Below are 20,811 nucleotides of genomic sequence, written 5' to 3'. Positions count from 1 at the left end.
TTGCTGATAAATAACATTGAGTGGCTGCTGCCTACACACTGACACAACTCCAGCCACTTTAATAATGGGAATTGATGGGAAATGTTGTAAATATATCACTAGCCACTTTAAACAATGCTACCTTATATAATGTTACTTACCCTACATTATTCATCTCATATGCATACCTATATACTGTACTCTATATCATCGACTGCATCCTTATGTAATACATGTATCACTAGCCACTTTAACTATGCCACTTTGTTTACATACTCATCTCACATGTATATACTGTACTTGATACCATCTACTGTATCTTGCCTATGCTGCTCTGTACCATCACTCACTCATATATCCTTATGTACATATTCTTTATCCCCTTACACTGTGTATAAGACAGTAGATTAGGAATTGTTAGTTAGATTACTTGTTGGTTATTACTGCATTGTCGGAACTAGAAGCACAAGCATTTCGCTACACTCGCATTAACATCTGCTAACCATGTGTATGTGACAAATAAAATTTGATTTGATTTAAATGGGCCTCTGCGCGCCTAAGATATTCATTGTAGCCGTGTCCAGCTACAATAGTCATTTACAACATGAACAATGTCTACACTGTATTTCTGATCAATTTGATGTTATTTTAATGGACAAAAAATTAGTGCTTTTCTTTCAAAAACATGGACATTTTTAAGTGACCCCAAACTTTTGAATGGTCAGCCTACCAAAAGGCCTCCTGCGGGGATGGGGGCTGGTATGGATATATAAATATACATCCCAGCCCCCATCCCCGCAGGAGGCCTTTTGCCTTTTGGTAGGCTGCCATTGTAAATAAGAATTTATTCTTAACTGACTTGCCTGGTTAAATAAATGTCAAATAAAATAAATTAATAAAAAATGTGGCTGCTATGAACGTTAACTGTTGTTTACATGTTATCAGGGGTGTACTTCTTGCACATCATTACAACACTGTATATGGCCATAATATGACATTTGCAATGTCTCTATTTCTTTTGGAACTTTGTTCTTGTTGGTGGTGTGTGTGTGTGAGAGAGAGAGAAAGGACACTCCACACATCTCAACTACACACCTGTTGGACAAAACAGGAAGACGGGCGGCTCTCCCAGGAATCGGTAGATCTCATTGGCAACTGAAACCTGGGCGTGAGCGAATGAGGAGAAGGCTTGACTGTCAGCTTGACACAGGGAATGGTCTATGTCATCAAAAAGGATCGCAAATGCCTGGCAACCCAACTTTGACACCTATAGAGAGGAGAGATAGTAAGGCAGGGGTGTAGGTATGAGTGTGCATGCCTGTGTGCGCATGCAAGTGTGTGTAGGTGCATGTATGTACCTGTCGTAGCTTGCGTTTAAGCAGGGAGAGGTCGCAGGAAGAAGAGAAGACAATGTCTTGACCAGGAGAGAGAGAGTACACAAACCTCAGACCTCTCTTCTCCGACTCTACTATCAAAGTACGCAACTGACCTGCAAGAGAGGAGCGAGGAGGAGTGGAGAAAACAAGGACAACACCAGGAGAGATACATTTAGTTTAAAGCAAAAGTGAGAGATGGAGGGAAAAGGACAGAGTGAGGAGAGAAGGTGAGATGAGGGTATGGGGAGATGGAGGGGTGGGAAGGTGGACTAAAAGAGATGTTAACAAATAAATGAAGGGATGAAGAGATGGATGAGTGAGGGATGGGGAGATCCCTTACCCTCCTCTTCAGGGGAGTAGACCTCTCTCCAGAGTAGTCTATGTTTCAGATCATCTTTAGGACCGTACAGATAGGTGTTCAACTCCCACCTCTGCATCCTAACAGAGAGAAAGGGAGAGAGTTCTTTACGATGATATTAACCCAGCGTCAGTTTCTGGAAATCATTTTGATATCATGGACGGTCAAGTCCTTGCACCAATAGCTCTGTCTATACATTTGAGAGTTGCTACATTTCTCCAGGCCCATTCCTCAGCTTTTTACAGAAACAAAGTCAACCACCGCTTTGTTTTTGTTTCAACTGCAGATCATACTCACTCCCTCCTTATCCCTTTCCATGTCCTCCTATGTCAACCATACAGATTTAGGATCTTAATTTGAGCCAGTTTGCTACAGAAGGAAAATAAACCTGCAGCAACCGGAAATGTTAACTATGTGGATAAAATTAAAATTGACATTTTTGTATAGAATGATAAAAGTCTGACATTACAATCTTCAGAAGCCTTTTTAAACCTCTAGTACACAGCACGTTTAAAATGTCATGCATTGCAGGAAAGTTATCCTGCAACAGATTAAGATCCTACATCTGTATGTTACCTTTCTGTTTGTCACCAAGTACTCACCACTGGAAAAGGACCTTCCTCTGCTCCATAGACCAGGGCCTCCCATAGAACCCTGAGACACAGACAAGCACACGAAAGAGAGACATTAATGCTAGTGTACAATTAAGCAGTGTTGCCATTCAGACCTATATTCATGTTAGTACATGCACAGTATTTGTTCATGGACACGCATTGGTGAAGTGGCCATACCCTGGTGGAACCAGCCTGATCTCTGCATTCACCATTCTATTTCACTTGGCGTATCTGTATGACCTTTCCCCAATAGATGGGGGTTTGGAATAAGTTAGAAAAGGACCGGTCCAATCAGCATCCTCAGAAACAATGGGTTTAGGACAAAATCCCACATGGCCAATCACTGTCCTTTGAATTAGGTTGTTCATCCTGTGATTGGTTCCGATTGCAGATAAGTTCGTTTTGAATAGTGTCCCTCATTACAGACCATTTCAATGAGGAGGAATGCCAGACTGGTGAAGTGAAATGGAATGGTGAACACAATGTTCAGGCAAGTTCCACCACACTAACAAATTCCTGCCTATGAGGCAACCCCTCATCTGCAAATACAGCAGAGCATGCCATACAATTGTTCATATAGAGCCAGTCGTGAGCTGCAGCGAACTGAAAGATAAGCGAATGGTGGTTTGTGATCATAAAGGCAATGAAAAAATGATGTGGCTCAGTTGGTAGAGCAATTCGATTAGATTCCAAGACGGCATAACAGTTCAGACGTATTTTGTCCTCGTCTTGTCCCGTATATATATATATAAATAAATAAATAAATAAATAAATAAATATATATATATATATATTTACAACTTTTTTCACATATTTTTTAATTTTCCATAAAAACACTCTCCTGCAACCCGCCTCACCAATTTATATTTATAAAAAAAATATTATTTACCTCAAATCTGTAATCCTCCAAGAAGCTAGCCACAAGCTAGCCAGAAGCTAGCCAGGAGCTAATCAGAAGCTAATCAGAAGCTAATCAGAAGCTAATCAGAAGCTAGTTAGCTTCTTTACTGGCTAATCGTTAGTATTCAGCTGACCAAGGTTTGTGGTCGTCAGGTAGCCTTTAGCTCTAAAATCTATCGCCAGTTTTGTACGGCGCAGCGCGGCTCGGAACGGAACATACCGGACCAATTTTTCTCTCCATGTCCCTGGATTTCAACCGTGAACTCTGGACATTCATACCTGGATCTCACAGCTAGCTAGCGGCTATCCGTGTGACTATCGGCTTTCGTCGATTCCAGAGCAAACATCAATTATTCCGGAGCTCGCCAGCTGAAGAATTCCATCAATCACTCCTGGGCTACAATCACCTATCTAGACCCGTTTTACTACCTAGGCGGAGCCCCACCGGGCCTTCACAACTGGACTGCCGACGTTATCTACCCGAAGGAGTTATCCGGCTGGCTCCTCCGTCGCGACGTTACCTGAACGCCCATCTGCGGCCCGCTAACCGTTAGCTGTCTTATCGGCTGCTATCTGAATAGACAATCGGACAATTTATTATTATTATTATTATTATTTCTTTTTGGGCCTCAATAACTATATCGATTGTTTTTTGTTGTTGTTGTGCGATTTGGATTAATCCCCTCTACCACACGGAACCCCACTAATCTACTGACGGAAAGCAAGAGGTGGCTAATAACAGACCTCCATCCTATGCTAGCTTGCTACCGATGGCCTGGCTAGCTGTCTAAATCGCCGTGACCCCCAACCAACCTCTCTACTCACTGGACCCTTTAGATCACTCGACTTAGCATGCCTCTCCTTAATGTCAATAAGTCTTGTCCATTGCTGTTCTGGTTAGTGTTTATTGGCTTATTTCACTGTAGAGCCTCTAGTCATGCTCACTATACCTTATCCAACCTATTAGTTCCACCACCCACACATGCAATGACATCTCCTGGTTTCAATGATGTTTCTAGAGACAATATCTTTCTCTTCATCACTCAATACCAAGGTTTACCTCCACTGTATTCACATCCTACCATACCTTTGTCTATACATTATATCTTGATGCTATTTCATCGCCCCCAGAAACCTCCTTTTACTGTCTGTTCCAGACGTTCTAGACAAATTCTTATTGCTTTTAGCCATACCCTTATTTTACTCCTCCTCTGTTCCTCTGGCGATGTAGAGGTGAATCCAGACCCTGCAGTGCCTAGCTCCACTCCTATTCCCCAGGCGCTCTCTTTTGACGACTTCTGTAACCGTAATAGCCTTGGTTTCATGCATGTTAACATTAGAATCCTCCTCCCTAAGTTTGTTCTATTCACTGCTTTAGCACACCCTGCCAACCCGGATGTTCTAGCTTTGTCTGAATCCTGGTTTAGGAGGACCACCAAAGATTCTGACATTTTAATCCCAAACTACAACATTTTCAGGCAAGATAGAACTGCCAAAGGGGGCGGTTTTGCAATCTACTGCAAAGATAGCTTGCAGAGTTCTGTCCTACTATCCAGGTCTGTACCCAAAAAATTTGAACTTCTACTTTTAAAAATCCACCTCTCTAAAAACAAGTCTCTCACCATTGCCGCCTGCTATAGACTACCCTTTGCCCCAGCTGTGCTCTGGACACCATATGTGAACTGATTGCCCCCCATGTATCTTCAGAGCTCGTGCTGCTAGGCGACCTAAACTGGAACATGCTTAATTAACACCCCAGCCACCCTACAATCTAAACTTGATGCCCTCAATCTCACACAACTTATCAATGAACCTACCAGGTACCTCCCCAAAGCCTTAAACACGGGCACCCTCATATATATCATCCTAACCAACTTGCCCTCTAAATACGCCCCTGCTGTCTTCAACCAAGATCTCAGCGATCACTGCCTCATTGCCTGCATCCGTAATGGGTCAGCGGTCAAACGACCCCCACTCATCACTGTAAAACGCTCCCTGAAACACTTCAGCGAGCAGGCCTTTCTAATCGACCTGGCCGGGGTATCCTGGAAGGATATTGATCTCATCCCGTCAGTAGAGGATGCCTGGATATTTTTTTTAAATGCCTTCCTAACCATCTTAAATAAACATGCCCCATTCAAGAAATGTAGCCTTTGGTTCTCCCCAGACCTGACTGCCCTTAGCCAACACAAAAACATCCTATGGCGTTCTGCATTAGCATCGAACAGCCCCCGTGATATGCAGCTGTTCAGGGAAGCTAGAAACCATTATACACAGGCAGTTAGAAAAGCTAAGGCTAGCTTTTTCAAGCAGAAATTTGCTTCCTGCAACACTAACTCAAAAATGTTCTGGGACACTGTAAAGTCCATGGAGAATAAGAACACCTCCTCCCAGCTGCCCACTGCACTCAAGATAGGAAACACTGTCACCACTGATAAATCCACCATTATTGAGAATTTCAATAAGCATTTTTCTACGGCTGGCCATGCTTTCCACCTGGCTACTCCTACCCCGGTCAACAGCACTGCACCCCCCCCCCCCCCCCACACAGCAACTCGCCCAAGCCTTCCCCATTTCCCCTTCTCCCAAATCCGTTCAGCTGATGTTCTGAAAGAGCTGCAAAATCTGGACCCCTACAAATCAGCCGGGCTAGACAATCTGGACCCTTTCTTTCTAAAATTATCTGCCGAAATTGTTGCCACCCCTTTTACTAGCCTGTTCAACCTCTCGTGTCGTCTTAGATTCCCAAAGATTGGAAAGCAGCTGCGGTCATCCCCCTCTTCAAAGGGGGGGACACTCTTGACCCAAACTGCTACAGACCTATATCTATCCTACCATGCCTTTCTAAGGTCTTCGAAAGCCATGTCAACAAACAGATTACCGACCATTTCGAATCTCACCATACCTTCTCTGCTATTCAATCTGGTTTCAGAGCTGGTCATGGGCGCACCTCAGCCACGCTCAAGGTCCTAAATGATATCTTAAACACCATTGATAAGAAACATTACTGTGCAGCCGTATTCATTGATCTGGCCAAGGCTTTCAACTCTGTCAATCACCACATCCTCATCGGCAGACTCAACAGCCTTGGTTTCTCAAATGATTGCCTCGCCTGGTTCACCAACTACTTCTCTGATAGAGTTCAGTGTGTCAAATCGGAGGGTCTGCTGTCCGGACCTCTGGCAGTCTCTATGGGGGTGCCACAGGGTTCAATTCTTGGACCGACTCTCTTCTCTGTATACATCAATGAGGTCGCTCTTGCTGCTGGTGAGTCTCTGATCCACCTCTACGCAGACGACACCATTCTGTATACTTCTGGCCCTTCTTTGGACACTGTGTTAACAACCCTCCAGGCAAGCTTCAATGCCATACAACTCTCCTTCCATGGCCTCCAATTGCTCTTAAATACAAGTAAAACTAAATGCATGCTCTTCAACCGATCGCTACCTGCACCTAACCACCTGTCCAACATCACTACTCTGGACGGCTCTGACTTAGAATACGTGGACAACTACAAATACTTAGGTGTCTGGTTAGACTGTAAACTCTCCTTCCAGACCCATATCAAACATCTCCAATCCAAAGTTAAATCTAGAATTGGCTTCCTATTTCGCAACAAAGCATCCTTCACTCATGCTGCCAAACATACCCTTGTAAAACTGACCATCCTACCAATCCTCGACTTTGGCGATGTCATTTACAAAATAGCCTCCAATACCCTACTCAACAAATTGGATGGAGTCTATCACAGTGCAATCCGTTTTGTCACCAAAGCCCCATATACTACCCACCATTGCGACCTGTACGCTCTCGTTGGCTGGCCCTTGCTTCATACTCGTCGCCAAACCCACTGGCTCCATGTCATCTACAAGACCCTGCTACGAACTACAAAAATCTCTGAAACTGGAAATACTTATCTCCCTCACTAGCTTTAAGCACCAACTGTCAGAGCAACTCACAGATTACTGCACCTGTACATAGCCCACCTATAATTTAGCCCAAACAACTACCTCTTTCCCTACTGTATTTAATTAAATTATTTATTTTGCTCCATTGCACCCCATTATTTTTATTTCTACTTTGCACATTCTTCCATTGCAAATCTACCATTCCAGTGTTTTACTTGCTATATTGTATTTACTTTGCCACCATGGCCTTTTTTTGCCTTTACCTCCCTTATCTCACCTCATTTGCTCACATTGTATATAGACTTGTTTATACTGTATTATTGACTGTATGTTTGTTTTACTCCATGTGTAACTCTGTGTCGTTGTATGTGTCGAACTGCTTTGCTTTATCTTGGCCAGGTCGCAATTGTAAATGAGAACTTGTTCTCAACTTGCATACCTGGTTAAATAAAGGTGAAATAAAAAATAAGTAAATAAAAATATAGAAATGGGAGCATCACCATTGTCCATAGCCAGCTAGCACATAACATTCTGAGAACATCCAGTGTCAACTAATACAGTTGCTTTTTCTGGCAAGTGGGAGTAAATTATCGTTGTCACATAAACCACCAAAGGCACACACATTTGTTTCAAAATTGAGAAAGAGGCGGAGATTGACAGTTTTTCATGCCTAATGTTGCCCTTTAACAAATAACTTAATCTCATAACTTTAACAGAAAGTTTCCTAAAAGTTCAAACATGGATACATTTCATTTATATCTTGGTAATGTTCTAAGAATGTTCTCCAACTGGATTGACATGGGAATGTTCTCAAATAGTTCAGAGAATGTTAAGAAACAACATTCTTCTCTGGGATTTTCAGTACTTCATGATAAAAAGGTTCCTACTGGTTCGTCATGGTTCTGATTAAGGTCATGTTCTCAAATTGTTCAGAGAACATTAAAACCTCTTGAAGCTAGGGGGCAGCATTTTCACTTTTGGATAAATAGCGTGCCCAATTTCAACTTCCTGCTACTCATGCCAAGAATATAACATATGCATATTATTCATAGATTTGGATAGAAAACACTCTGAAGTTTCTAAAACGGTTTGAATTATGTCTGTGAGTATAACATAACTTATGTAGCAGGCAAAAGCCCGAGGACTAACTGTTCAGAATTTTTTATTTTTTTCCCCCTCTCGGTTCCCTGTATTGTCTTTGCCATGGGATATTTCATAGGAACCTATTTTCAGTTCCTACCGCTTCCACTGGATGTCGCCAGTCTTTGAAATTTAGTTGAGGTTGTTCCTTTGTGCAATGAAGAAGTAGGCCAACTCGGGAACTGGGGACACTTTTGTGAGTTGCGCAAGACGTGAAAAGCAGAGCTGGTTTGTTTTCTTTCCTGTATTGAATACAGATTGCCCCATCTTCAATTTGATCGATTATTAACGTTTAAAAATACCTAATGTTGTATTACAAAAGTAGTTTGACATTTTTTGGCAAAGTTTATAGGCAACTTTTGAAATATTTTGTAGTGACGTTGCGTTTTTGTAAGCTGTTTTTTTCTAGATCAAACGCGCTTTATAAATGGACATTTTGGATATATATGGATGGAATTAAATCAAACAAAATGACCAATTGTGATGTTTATGGGACATATTGGAGTGCCAACAAAAGAAGCTCGTCAAAGGTAATGCATGTTTTATATTTTATTTCAGCGTTTTGTGTAGCGCCTGCAGGGTTGTAATATGCTAGCTCCTTTGTTCACTGCTGGTGCAGGCTATCAGATAATAGCTTCCTATGCTTTCGCCGAAAAGCATTTTTAAAATTGGACATGTTGGCTGGATTCACAACGAGTGTAGCTTGAATTGAGTATCTTACATGTGTGATTTAATGAAAGTTTGAATTTTATAGCATTTTATTTGAATCTGGCTCTCTGCATATTTCCCCTGGCAATTGGCCAGTTGAGACATTTGCGTCCCGCCTATCCTTAAGAGGTTTTAAGAAACAACATTCTTCTGTGGGAATTTCAGTACTTCCACAAGTTCCCATGTGGTTCTTATTTAATGTCACATTTTTATTAGATTCTGGGAACATTCTAAAAAAAAATGTGACTTGATCGATGTTCTCAGAATGTATGGTTCTGTTTAATATTCTGTGAATAAAAAAAAACTAATTGTACACATTACATCAATAAGCTCTAAATTACATTCTAATAACATGAAGAAAGAACGTTCATGGAAAGTTAAGACTGACATATACGTTCCGTTCTCAGCGTCAACAAAACTCTCTCTATCCTCTGTCTTGTTAAAATGAAAAACTCACAAGAAGCATGCGGGCGGAGCAAGCAGAGTGAGGCAGGTTTCCATAACTTCAAAAGAACCACATGTGCTCGTTGGGTAGTGTGATTGATTAAAAGAGCCAATTTATGCTTGATCCAAAATTGTGGTCGGAGGCGCCATATGGATGGTGTGACGCAATTGCGGAGCCTCCGGAGGCATGCAGAGGCCAAATTGAGCTCAGTAACGCATTGCTATGCACCTCTAAAATATTGTAACAATGCTGAGGGAGCCGTATAGCTCAGCATTAACATGATTGGTTGATGGTAGGTGAGGGCGGGAAGTCCTGTATAAACACAAAATCACCTCCTTGACAAGTTTCTTCACAACAGCTATGCACTGCTCTGCGCAGCGCAAGAAGTAAAAATGCCCTGACTTCTGCAGAGGCCATGTCACAGTAAATGCTGCAAGGACAATGCAGATGACAGATTGACCATGCAGCACCTTTAACTTTGACTGAGTGCATGCTTGTGTGTAAGAAGGAAAGTGGGTCAGTAGCGTGTATGCATGAAAACCAAGGGAAGCCAGGCTTCCCCCAAAAAATTACCAAGAAGATTTAGAAAGAAAAAAAAACGTATCTTTCATCGCTGTGTTTCAGAATTATCATTAAATTCGCAAGAGGCTGAATGTATCTCACAGGGGAAAGCATCCAAGCGAGCGAAATAGCGCCCCTCTGTCTCTTTACGTGTGGGCCATCTATCTGAAGCTGTCTGGTCCAAACGAGTATGTTACCACCGGTTGTATTGAAGGGAAGCTAGCAAGCATCTGGACTCCGTTGACAACTTATTTTTATTTTTTTTGCCAATCAGCGTCGAGTTCAACTGTGAATAGTCCTGGTGCACCAAAAAAAATTGTCAAGGGAAGCCAGTTTGGATTTGGCATCACTCCTATCAAATTCCATTGAGAGCATACTTCATTGACAGAAAAACTTGAATTGTTGCATCTCATTGTGTTGTTGTCTTCCGGTGGCTAGCTAGCTAGCTAAAATTAGCCCTATCCTAAATAAATCATGGACGGATATAGGGATTTGAACTTATCCGTACTGGCCAATGATTATAACAGAGATTCTGATCCAACCATTAATTCATACATTGTTGTGATGCTGGCCTGAGAGGATGGACGTACAATATGTAGCTATATGTAGAAGGCCAATGTTAACTAGCTAATGTTGCCCATGAATGGAAGTTGGCTTAGCAAGCATTTTAGCCAGGTAGCCTAGGACAACAAAATGTAAGCTTGTACTGTATGACAGAGTGATAGATCGTTTGGTCAAAATGAAAGAGCGGAGGATGGCATTGGTGTTGCCCTACAAGTAGGGTGAGTCAACATGTTTTTCTACTTGCACACACACAGAAATCAGAACAATGGACAGCCACATCATATTTAGCTTACATTGATTGGACTAAATTGTTTTTGGTATATTTTAGCTATCACTGTATTAGACTAATCAAAATCCAAGATGGCGTAGCAGTCAGGAGTCTTTGTCGTGTACCATGTATATATCTTTTTATATTTTTTTCTTCACATTTTTCTTAACCTCAACATACTCTCCTGAAAGCCGCCTAACCCAATGTGGTATGGATCTACTATTTACTTTAGAACCGGAACCCCCAAAAGAAGCTTGGCTACAAGCCAGTAGTCAGCTAGCCACTGCTAGCGGTCATCAGCTAACCTTTAGCCCTGACAACTCCTGCCAGTCTGCACAGTGCGATTCAACCCATAGGACTTCTTCTCCATATCTCCGGATTCCTACCGCAAGCTCTGAACCTTTCCACCTGGATCATTGCAGCTAGCTAGCTGCTATCCGATTGGCTACTCCTGGCTAACGTCTCTGTTCCGAAGCAAGCGAAAATTAACCTGGAGCCAGCCTATGCTAGGCCCATCTCCCGGCGAGCTGAAGAGGTCCATCAGCCACTCCTTGGGTCACAATACCTATTTTGCCAATTGGCCTGGACCCCTTTCATTGCTGAAATGGAGCCCCGACAATTCATCACGACTGGACTACCGACGTAATCCACCCAAGGTTTTTTTTCAATAGCCTCCTCCATCTCAACATCCCCTTAATGCCCATCTGCTAACTGTGGCCCACTAGCTGTCTAGAGCATATCGAACTGTTAGCTGAAGAGGTCCATCGGCCAATTTCTTGGGCTACTATACCTATTTTGCCAATTGGCCTGGGCCCTTTTACTACACAGAGCCCTGCTGATCCATCACAACTGGTCTACCGACGTAACCGCACGAGGGGGCTACAACAGACTTCTTCCATCGCAACATCCCTCTAAGGCCCTTCTGCTAGCTGTCCGAATCACCGTGCCTCCAGGTCACCTAGCTACTCACTGGACCCTATGATAACTTGGCTACGCATGCCTCTCCCTAATGTCAATATGCCTTGTACATTGCTGTTTTGGTTAGTGATTATTGTCTTATTTCACTGTAGAGCCTCCTGCCCTGCTCAATATGCCTTAGCTAACCCTTTTGTTCCACCTCCCACACATGCGGTGACCTCACCTGGTTCAAATGGTGTCTCTAGAGACAATACCTCTCTCATCGTCACTCAATGCCTCGGTTTACCTCTGCTGTATTCACATCCTACCATACCTTTGTCTGTACATTATGCCTTGAATCTATTCTTACACGCCCAGAAACCTTCTCATTTTACTCTCTGCTCCGAACATACAAGAAGACGGGTTCTTATAGCCTTTAGCTGTACCCTTATCCTACTCCTCCTCTGGTGATGTAGAGGTTAATCCAGGACCTGCAGTGACTAGCTCCACTCCCATTCCCCAGGCGCTCTCATTTGTTGACTTCTGTAACCATAAAAGCCTTGGTTTCATGCATGTTAACATTAGAAGCCTCTTCCCTAAGTTTGTTTTATTTACTGCTTTAGCACACTCTGCCAACACGGATGTCCTAGCCGTGTCTGAATCCTGGCTTAGGAAGGCCAACAATTTTTTTTAAATTTCCATCCTTAACTATAACATTTTCCTACAAGATAGAACTGCCAAGGGGGGCGGAGTTGAAATCTACTGCAGAGATAGCATGCAGAGTTCTGTCTTTACCATCCAGGTCTGTTCCCAAACAATTTGAGCTTCTACTTTTAAAAATCCACCTTTCCAGAAACAAGTCTCTCACTGTTGCATCTTGCAATAGACCACCCTCTGCCCTGGACACCACATGTGAAGTGCTTTCCTCATCATCTTAAAACTTCTTATGTCTGAAATCCCGTTAACGGGATCGATATGACAACAGCCAGTGAAAATGCAGGTTACCAAATTCAAACAACAGAAATCTCATAATTAAAATTCCTCAAACATACAAGTATGTTACACTATTTTAAAGATAAACTTGTTAATCCCACCACAGTGTCCGATTTAAAAAAGGCTTAACGACGAAAGCACACCAAACGATTATGATAGGTCAGCACCTAGTCACAGAAAAACAGCCATTTTTCCAGCCAAAGAGAGGGGTCACAAAAAGCAGAAATAGAGATAAATTAATCACTAACCTTTGATGATCTTCATCAGATGACACTCATAGGACTTCATGTTACACAATACATGCATGTTTTGTTCGATAAAGCAGCGAACTCTCACAGTCGTACACGAGACTGAGCTCATGGCACTGCCAGACCTCTGGTTGAAACAGCACTCATTCTCTCCCCCTTCACAATAGAAGCGTCAAACAAGGTTCTAAAGACCGTTGACATCTAGTGGAAGCCTTAGGAAGTGCAAGCGGTCCAAATTTACACTGCATCTTGGATAGGCAAAGAGTTGAAAAACTACAAACCTCAGATTTCCCACTTCCTGGTTGGATTTTTTTCAGAGTTATGTTATACTCACAGACATCGTTCAAAAAGTTTTAGAAACTTCAGAGTGTTTTCTATCCAAATCTACTAATAATATGCATATCTTATCTTCTGGGCCTGAGTAGCAGGCAGTTTACTCTGGGCACCTTATTCATCCAAGCTACTCAATACTGCCCCCCAGCCATAAGAAGTTAAATAAGCTTGCCCCATTAAAAAAAAATAGAACCAGCAACAGATATTGCCCTTGGTTCACTCCAGACGTAACTGCTCTTGCCCAGCACAAACACATCCTGTGGCGTACTGCATTAGCATCGAATAGCTCCCACGATATGCAACTTTTCAGGGAAGTTAGGAACCAATATACACAGGCAGTGAGGAAAGCAAAGGATAGCTTTTTCAAACAGAAATTTGCCTCCTGCAGCACAAACTCCAAAAAGTTCTGGGACATTGTAAAGTCCATGGGGAATAAGAGCACCTCCTCCCAGCTGCCCACTGCACTGAGGCTAGGAAACACTGTCACCACCGATAAATCCACAATAATTGAGAATTTCAATAAGTATTTTTCTACGGCTGGCCATGCTTTCCACCTGGCTACCCCTACACCGATCAACAGCCCTGTACCCCCCACAGAAAGTTGCTCAAGCCTCCCCCATTTCTCCTCCACTCAAATCCAGAAAGCTGATGTTCTGAAAGAGCTGCAAAATCTGGACCTCTACAAATCAGCCGGGCTAGAGAACCTCTCTTACTAAAAACATCCTTCAAAATTGTTGCAACCCCTATTACTAGCCTGTTCAACCTCACGTTCGTATCGTCTGAGATCCCCAAAGATTGGAAATCTGCCACGGTGATCCCCCTCTTCAAAAGGGGGAGACACTCTAGACCCAAACTGCTACAGACAACAAAAAAAAAAAAATGTAAATCACTGAAGCTGGAGACTCATATCTCCCTCACTAACTGTAAGCACCAGCTGTCAGAGCAGTAAATAGCCCATCCAAATACCTCATCCCCATACTGTTATTTAGTTATTTTATTTTTTGCTCCTTTGCACCCCAGTATCTCTACTTGTACATTTATCCTCTGCACATCTTTCACTCGTGTTTAATTGCTACATTGTAATTATTTCGCCACTATGGCCTATTTATTGCCTTTACCTCCGTTATCTTACCTCATTTGCACCCACTGTATATAGACTTTTTCTATTGCGTTATTGACTGTATGTTTGTTTATTCCATGTGTAACTCTGTGTTGTTGTTTGTGTCGCACTATTTTGCTTAATCTTGGCAAGGTCGCAGTTGTAAATGAGAACTTGTTCTCAATTAGCCTACCTGGTTAAATAAAGGTGAAATAAAACATTTTTTAAAAGCAGAGGTTATATTAATTATTATTATTAATTATATTGATGTTGAAATTTAAATGGTGCTGGAATAGTGGAAGCAGCTCCTGTTTTTCTTTGCGACTTGCAGTAACTCTCTGTGGTTATAAATCTCTGTGGTTCCACAGTGATTTTACCCATGCACAGCTACTGGTCAGTAGTGAGGAGGGGGTATTCTGGATCCAGCTGTGTGCAGTCACATCATTATCTTTTCTATCAATGTTTTTCTCCATGCTCCTTTCAGATTGTCTTGTTATCTCTCACCTTAGAACAAAAGAGAGAGACTGACTGACTAGCTCAGTGGTTCCCAATTCCAGTCCTCAAGTACCCCCAACAGTACACCTTTTTAACCAGGGACAAGCACACCCGATTCAACTTGTCAAATAATCATTAGGCCCAAAAATAATTGAATCAGGGCTGCGTTCAGTAAGTTTTTAGGTTATGGAACATTCAATTGAATGGAAAAGGTGCTGTACTGAATGATCAATTGAAAATTGGGAAGGGTTGGTTTGTGGGTTGAGGTAGGATGTCAGCATGGCCACTGCCCTTTAAATACGTCACTCATTGCTTTAAGACACACTCACCAAACGGGAGCAAACGTCCCTCAAAGTCTGTTCAAGAACGTTTTGGATAAACGTGTCTGTCAGTACAAACCGCTCTGTAAGATAGCAAACGTTGAAGTGAACTGAACGCACCTCAGGTGTGTTTTTTTTTTGTCAAAGGCTACAACAAAAATGTGTGCTTTTGGTGATACTCGAGTTGTAAACCACTGGACTAGCAGGCTTGATAGATGGCTTGATAGATGGCAAACTAACTGGGACACCAATGATGAGAAAATGAAGAGGACGAGAATAAAGATGAATGTGAGGTTATGTCTGATTGATCATAGGGCTACAATAGCTACCACAAACACTGAAAATATATTTTTTTATACATGGTAATTTCATATGAACTTCTCCGTGAACATTAAAAGATCAGATAACCAGACGACCGTTGTCCTTACCTTCCACAACCCCGCAAAGGAACTCGCTTCTCCCGTCCATATTTTCTGTCTGTGTCGCCCCTGCTTTCACCGTGCGCCTCGCCTCTCTCCTGCAATCCAACCGACCGGAGCAGTAGCCTAGCCTACCGAACGTTTCCTAGTACCGTCTCAGGTCAGGCGCCGGAGTAGTTCTCCATTTCCATCCTTTCCATCTGTGCCGCCACGGCTGGCTCTCCCTGCTCAGCTAGTTCAACCCCCGCACAGGCGCACTCACCTCCTGCACGCAAATGCAATGTGTGAGGAATGGAGGATACTATTTCCTCGTCTGTGTCGATATGAAACGTGTAATCTTCAAAATGCCGAGCTATTTGTTATTTATAGGAGATATGTTTTATTTATATAAACGAGCTGTATGTAATACAAATTTTGACGTTTATTGCCAAAGTAAACGGCTGTCAGGCAAGGCAAAACCGCCCGCTGGAGACATGATAGTAGAGCGATTGTCTGTCCGTTGCCCTTTTGAGCAGATCTTTACGGTAATGCAATGTGAAATCAGATCACCGAACCGTGGTAATGATGGGTCAAGTTCGGCAGCGGGGCAAATGCGGTCAGTGGAACATATGTAACATTGTAACTCCAGGCTCGGACTGATCCGTGGTTTTATATAAATGTGGTCTTTACGACCTTGATTATTTTCATTTTTAGGGAACGTGACTTCCCTGTAGAAATGTGTTGTCTATGTAGTTGTCTTGGCAACAGGGGAGCGTTTTAACCTAACGTGAAGGTGAGACATAACTAGATGTTTGCTATTTTTGTAGCTATCAAATTACACTTTATAACTAGAGATGTATTCAAAGCTATATTTACACCCAATGGAAAGTTGATAGAGAGCTGAGCCAACAAATGCGAACAGCATAGCCAGCGTTGAGTGTAGTCTGATCAGTGATCATTACTGATGCGGTTAGCTAGCTAACTAACTTGCAGCTCTTTCGGTGCCCCAGTGCTCTCTTGTAACGGGTTTTTTAACAAGCATGGGCGGCGATATGGTGGGCTCATGCTTGGCTAACGTTACATAGGCTACTGGTGAGCGGTAAAGCAGCGATATGGAACATGATAATGCATTCAATCAAATGTCACTGTTTCTGCAAAGAATGATCCCTATAGATGACGTGTGTGTGTGTGTGTGTGTGTGTGTAGGCAACTAGAATGCCCCCTAAGAAGAAAGGAGAGTCTGCCCTTAAGCAGGATAAAGCTGGACAAGGAGTAGAGGACTCAGAACACCCTGGATCTGACAGTGAGGCTCTGCTACAGAGAGAGTGAGACATGTCTGTCTGTCTGTCTGTCTGTCTGCTAGCCTATCTGCCTGTCTCTCTCTCTCTATGCCTACCTGTCTGTCTGCTTGCCTGTCATCATGTGACTCTGTACTTCACTTCCTGTAACCTACAGGTACGACAAGCTAACCGATACCTTGAACAACCTCAAGAGGAAAGTGGAAAAGTTGTATCCTTTAAATCCCAGACTTCACAACAGTGACAGAGTGGAACCAGAAATCGGCCCAGGCATTTCTAACACATCTGCCAATTCAATTTATACAGGCCCACTGGGCAAATGATAACCAGAACATGTGGCATTTGGCCATAAAGACAAATGCAGTTCAAGCAGTCTGTTTCTGCCTCACTAGAGCAGGCACTGATGAAGCCACATAATGAACACTATTCCTTGAAGTTGTCTGCACAAGACCACCTGTTCAGAAGGTCTGGCAGATGGCGTCCCAGTCCAGGACGATTCCCAAAGCTTTCACTTTGCACACTGCAGGTAGACAGCCAGGATTTAGTTGTCACAGATACACAAGTCCGCTAAATTGTAAACTATTAATTAATCTACATCCATTTTTGTTTAAGTGAAGGGCCCTTTAAAATAGTTACCCTCTGTTCCAGTATTTGGGACAATTCGAATTGAAAGCAATTAAATCAGGAAGTAGTCTGAATTAAAAACTTTTGAAATAAATAGCTTCTACATTTCAGTTATCATTGAAAATAATTGTAAAAATGCCCTTCTTTAATAATGGAATTTAATTTTACCTCCTGAATTAACTGCCGTCAATTAGAATTGACCCACCCCTGTTCATGTGATAGCGATAGCTTCTCAAGAATACTTTCCTCACTTCCCTTAACTGCGGCTGCTGTACCAGACGGCGTGAGAATGAGTTCCTACAGAATGAGGCCAACCAGACTCGCATGGAGAGCGTGAGTGACAGTAAAGGCTGACACTCTCTTTCTCCCCATCTCTCTCTTTCCCATCTCCCTCCCTATCAAATCAAATTTGATTTGTCACGTGCCGAATACCACAGGTGTAGACCTTACTGTGAAATTCTTACTTTACAAGCCCTTAACCAACAATGCAGTTCAAGAAATAGTTTAAAAAATAAATAAAATAAAAAGTAACACAATAAAATGACAATAACGAGGCTATATACAGGAGGTACCGGTACCGAGTCAATGTGCAGGGGTACATGTAGGTAGGGGTAAAGTGACAATGCATATAATTCCTTATCCCTCTCCTCCTGACCCCATCTCTCGCCTTCTCAGCAAGAGTACATGTCGTACATGTCCAAGCGGACCCAGAAGCGTCAGAGTGCCATCGTCACCCTTAGCGACCAAAACCACCAGGCGCAGGAGAACCTGAAGAGACAGAGGGAGGAGAATCTGGACAAATACCAGGAACAGGCCAATGGTGAGTCAGCAGGAAGTGCCAGGGGCCAATGAGGAGAGAGCAGGAAGCTAACTCTAATCTAACCTATCCTAACAGAGCTGAAGAAGGAGATTCTGGAGAAGGAGAATGAACTGGCGCTGTTAAATATTGAGATTGCTGAGCTCCGAGAATTTAAAGTATGACACTTCCTCACCTATTTCCTCCTACCCCCCACCCGTCTTCTCATTCTCTCCTCTGCCTTCTCATCTCCTCTTACTTCTCCTTTCCTCTCCTGACACACCACCACTTAGTGTACAGAATATATGATCTACTAATATTACACATTTTATTATAATCCTATTTTATATTAGTACCCTTTGCATGGCTGTATGCATATGTGAGTGTGTGTGTGTATACTGTATAGACATGGCTATTCATGTGTGTGCTTTAATATTGTGTGTGTGTAACAGAGCTTGCAGCAGCAGCAGCTGGGGCGTATAGCAGAGCTAGAGAGGGAGGTGACCAGTATGCACTGTCGTCACTCTGAATCCCTGCAGGCCCTGAAGGCTGGCTTCCTCAGTGAGAAAGAGAGGTAAATGGGAAAAGTGTGTGTGCATGACTGTAAATTCCTTTGTAAATTTATTATTTTTATAGGTACGAAGCACAGGCCAAACAAAAAATACAGGCCCTGGCCCTCGCCGCTAATAGGGTGAGTAACACACACATGCATAGACATGCACGCATGCGTATGCACATCCACAAGAACATGTGTACACAAACACACACCTCCATACCAACCCCCTCTCCTCCCTCTAGGAGGCATCTCGCTGCCTACTGTCCCACACTAGAGCGGTGTCCCTGGAAAACCAGCATCTGAGGGAAGAGCTGCAGCAGCTGATCCAGGTATAGCCAAAAGATGGATGGATGGATGTATTGATTCATTGATGGATTGGTTTGATTCATTGGTTGGTTGGTTGATTGATTCAGAGAGCCCACTCCCTGAGGGGACTTCAGGACCAGCTTCAGGCCCAGAGGCAGCAGCTCCTACTGGAGAGGGAGTACGTCAGGGAGCTGAGGCGCCTCCGAGCCACCCCGGGGCCGACCCCACCAGGGTCCCACACTCGGCCACTGGGGGTGGACAGAGGGAGAGAAGACACAAGACACCACCGCACAGCAGATACCTGAGAGATAATACATGGAATCATGTAGTAACCAAAAGTGTTCAATCAAAACATGAGATTCTTCAAAGTAGCCACCCTTTGCCTTGATGACAGCTTTGCACACTCGGCAACCAGCATCAATAGGTAGTCACCTGGAATGCATTTCAATTAACAGGTGTGCCTTATTAAATGTTAATTTGTGGAATTTCTTTCCTTATTGCTTTTGAAGACACGTGTTAATTGAAATGCATTACAGGTGAATACCTCATGATGCTGGCTGAGAGAATGCCAAGAGTGCAAAGCTGTCATCAAGGCAAAGTGTGGCTACTTTGAATATATTTTGATTTGTTTAACACATTTTTGGTTACTACATGATTCCACATGTGTTATTTCATAGTTTTGATGTCTTCACTATTATTCTGCAATGTAGAAAATAGTAAAAAATTAAGAAAAACCTTTGAATGAGTAGGTGTGTCCAAACGTTTGACTGGTAATGTATATAGATGTGTGTATGAAGGCAACATGTAAATTGTTGGTTCCATGTTTCATGAGCTGAAATAAAAGATCCTGGAAATTTCCATAAGCACAAAAGCTTATTTCTCTAAAATATTGTGCACATTTGTTTACATCTCTGTTGGTAAATATTTCTCCTTTGCCAAGAAAATGCATCCACATGAAAGAACCAGACTAACTAAGCAGCTTCTTTGCTCGCTTTGAGGACAATAAGGTGCCACCGACACGGCCCGCTACCAAAACCTGTGGGCTCTCCTTCACCGCAGCCAACGTGAGTAAAACATTTGAAATGTGTTAACATTCGCACGGCTGCCGGCCCAGACGGCATTCCTAGCCGCGTCCTCAGAGCATGTGCAGACCAGCTGGCTGGTGTATTTACGGACATATTCGATCAATCGCTATCCCAGTCTGCTGTTCCCACATGCTTCAAGAGGGCCACCATTCTTCCTGTTCCCAAGAAAGCTTAGGTAACTGAGCTAAACGACTATCACCCCACCTCCATCATCATGAAGTGCTTTGAGAGACTAGTCAAGGATCATATGACCTCCATCTTACCTGACACCCTAGACCCACTCTAATTTGCTTACCACCCCAATAGGTCCACAGATGACACAATCGCAATCACACAGCCCTAACCCATCTGGACAAGAGGAATAACTATGTACGAATGCTGTTCATCGTCTACAACTCAGCATTTAAAACCATAATACCCTCCAAACTCGTCATTAAGCTCGAGATCCTGGGTCTCGACCACGCCCTGTGCAACTGGGTCCAGGACTTTCTGACGGGACGCCCCAAGGTGGTGAGGGTAGGAAACAACATCTCCAGTCCACT

At 43.0% G+C, this 20,811-nt stretch overlaps 2 protein-coding genes across 4 annotated transcripts in view; one reads left to right on the top strand and one right to left on the bottom strand.

Moving 5' to 3' along the window:
• The window catches only part of si:dkey-183c6.8 (protein O-GlcNAcase), a 60,190-nt gene extending 44,269 nt beyond the window's left edge, over positions 1–15,921 (bottom strand). The window contains exons 1-5 of the mRNA XM_064940104.1: positions 15,635–15,921; positions 2,316–2,367; positions 1,696–1,793; positions 1,338–1,468; positions 1,075–1,246 (exon numbers count right to left, since the gene is read on the bottom strand). Of these exons, the coding sequence (XP_064796176.1) occupies positions 1,075–1,246; positions 1,338–1,468; positions 1,696–1,793; positions 2,316–2,367; positions 15,635–15,674 (493 nt within the window). The 5' untranslated portion in view covers positions 15,675–15,921. The remainder of the gene's footprint in view (positions 1–1,074; positions 1,247–1,337; positions 1,469–1,695; positions 1,794–2,315; positions 2,368–15,634) is intronic.
• ccdc166 (coiled-coil domain containing 166) lies at positions 15,898–20,045 on the top strand. 3 transcript variants are annotated; one of them, XM_064940106.1, is made up of 10 exons: positions 15,899–16,220; positions 16,811–16,929; positions 17,060–17,113; positions 17,805–17,859; positions 18,202–18,346; positions 18,422–18,501; positions 18,775–18,896; positions 18,959–19,013; positions 19,121–19,207; positions 19,292–20,045. In XM_064940106.1, the coding sequence occupies exons 2-10, from the start codon at positions 16,820–16,822 to the stop codon at positions 19,487–19,489; spliced, it is 906 nt and encodes a 301-aa protein (XP_064796178.1). In that variant the 5' UTR covers positions 15,899–16,220; positions 16,811–16,819; the 3' UTR covers positions 19,490–20,045. The 3 variants fall into 3 exon arrangements, with proteins under 3 accessions (XP_064796179.1, XP_064796178.1, XP_064796177.1); XM_064940105.1 differs by having other exon boundaries at positions 15,901–16,397; XM_064940107.1 differs by having other exon boundaries at positions 15,898–16,397; positions 18,959–19,207; positions 19,292–19,375.
• Positions 20,046–20,811: the final 766 nt, after the last annotated feature.

The sequence above is a fragment of the Oncorhynchus masou genome, chromosome 27 (assembly GCF_036934945.1).
Source record: "Oncorhynchus masou masou isolate Uvic2021 chromosome 27, UVic_Omas_1.1, whole genome shotgun sequence".
Classification (NCBI taxonomy): Eukaryota; Metazoa; Chordata; class Actinopteri; order Salmoniformes; family Salmonidae; genus Oncorhynchus; species Oncorhynchus masou.
The sequence above is the reverse complement of the archived record's forward strand: the minus strand, read 5'-3'. Positions and strand labels throughout refer to the sequence as shown.

Coding starts and splice junctions, on each gene's coding strand:
- ccdc166 (XM_064940106.1), top strand. CDS start 16,820: ATGCCCCCTAAGAAGAAAGGAGAGTCTGCCCTTAAGCAGGATAAAGCT. Junction 17,860..18,201: donor ACCAGACTCGCATGGAGAGC/GTGAGTGACAGT, acceptor TCGCCTTCTCAG/CAAGAGTACATGTCGTACAT. Junction 18,897..18,958: donor TTCCTCAGTGAGAAAGAGAG/GTAAATGGGAAA, acceptor TTATTTTTATAG/GTACGAAGCACAGGCCAAAC.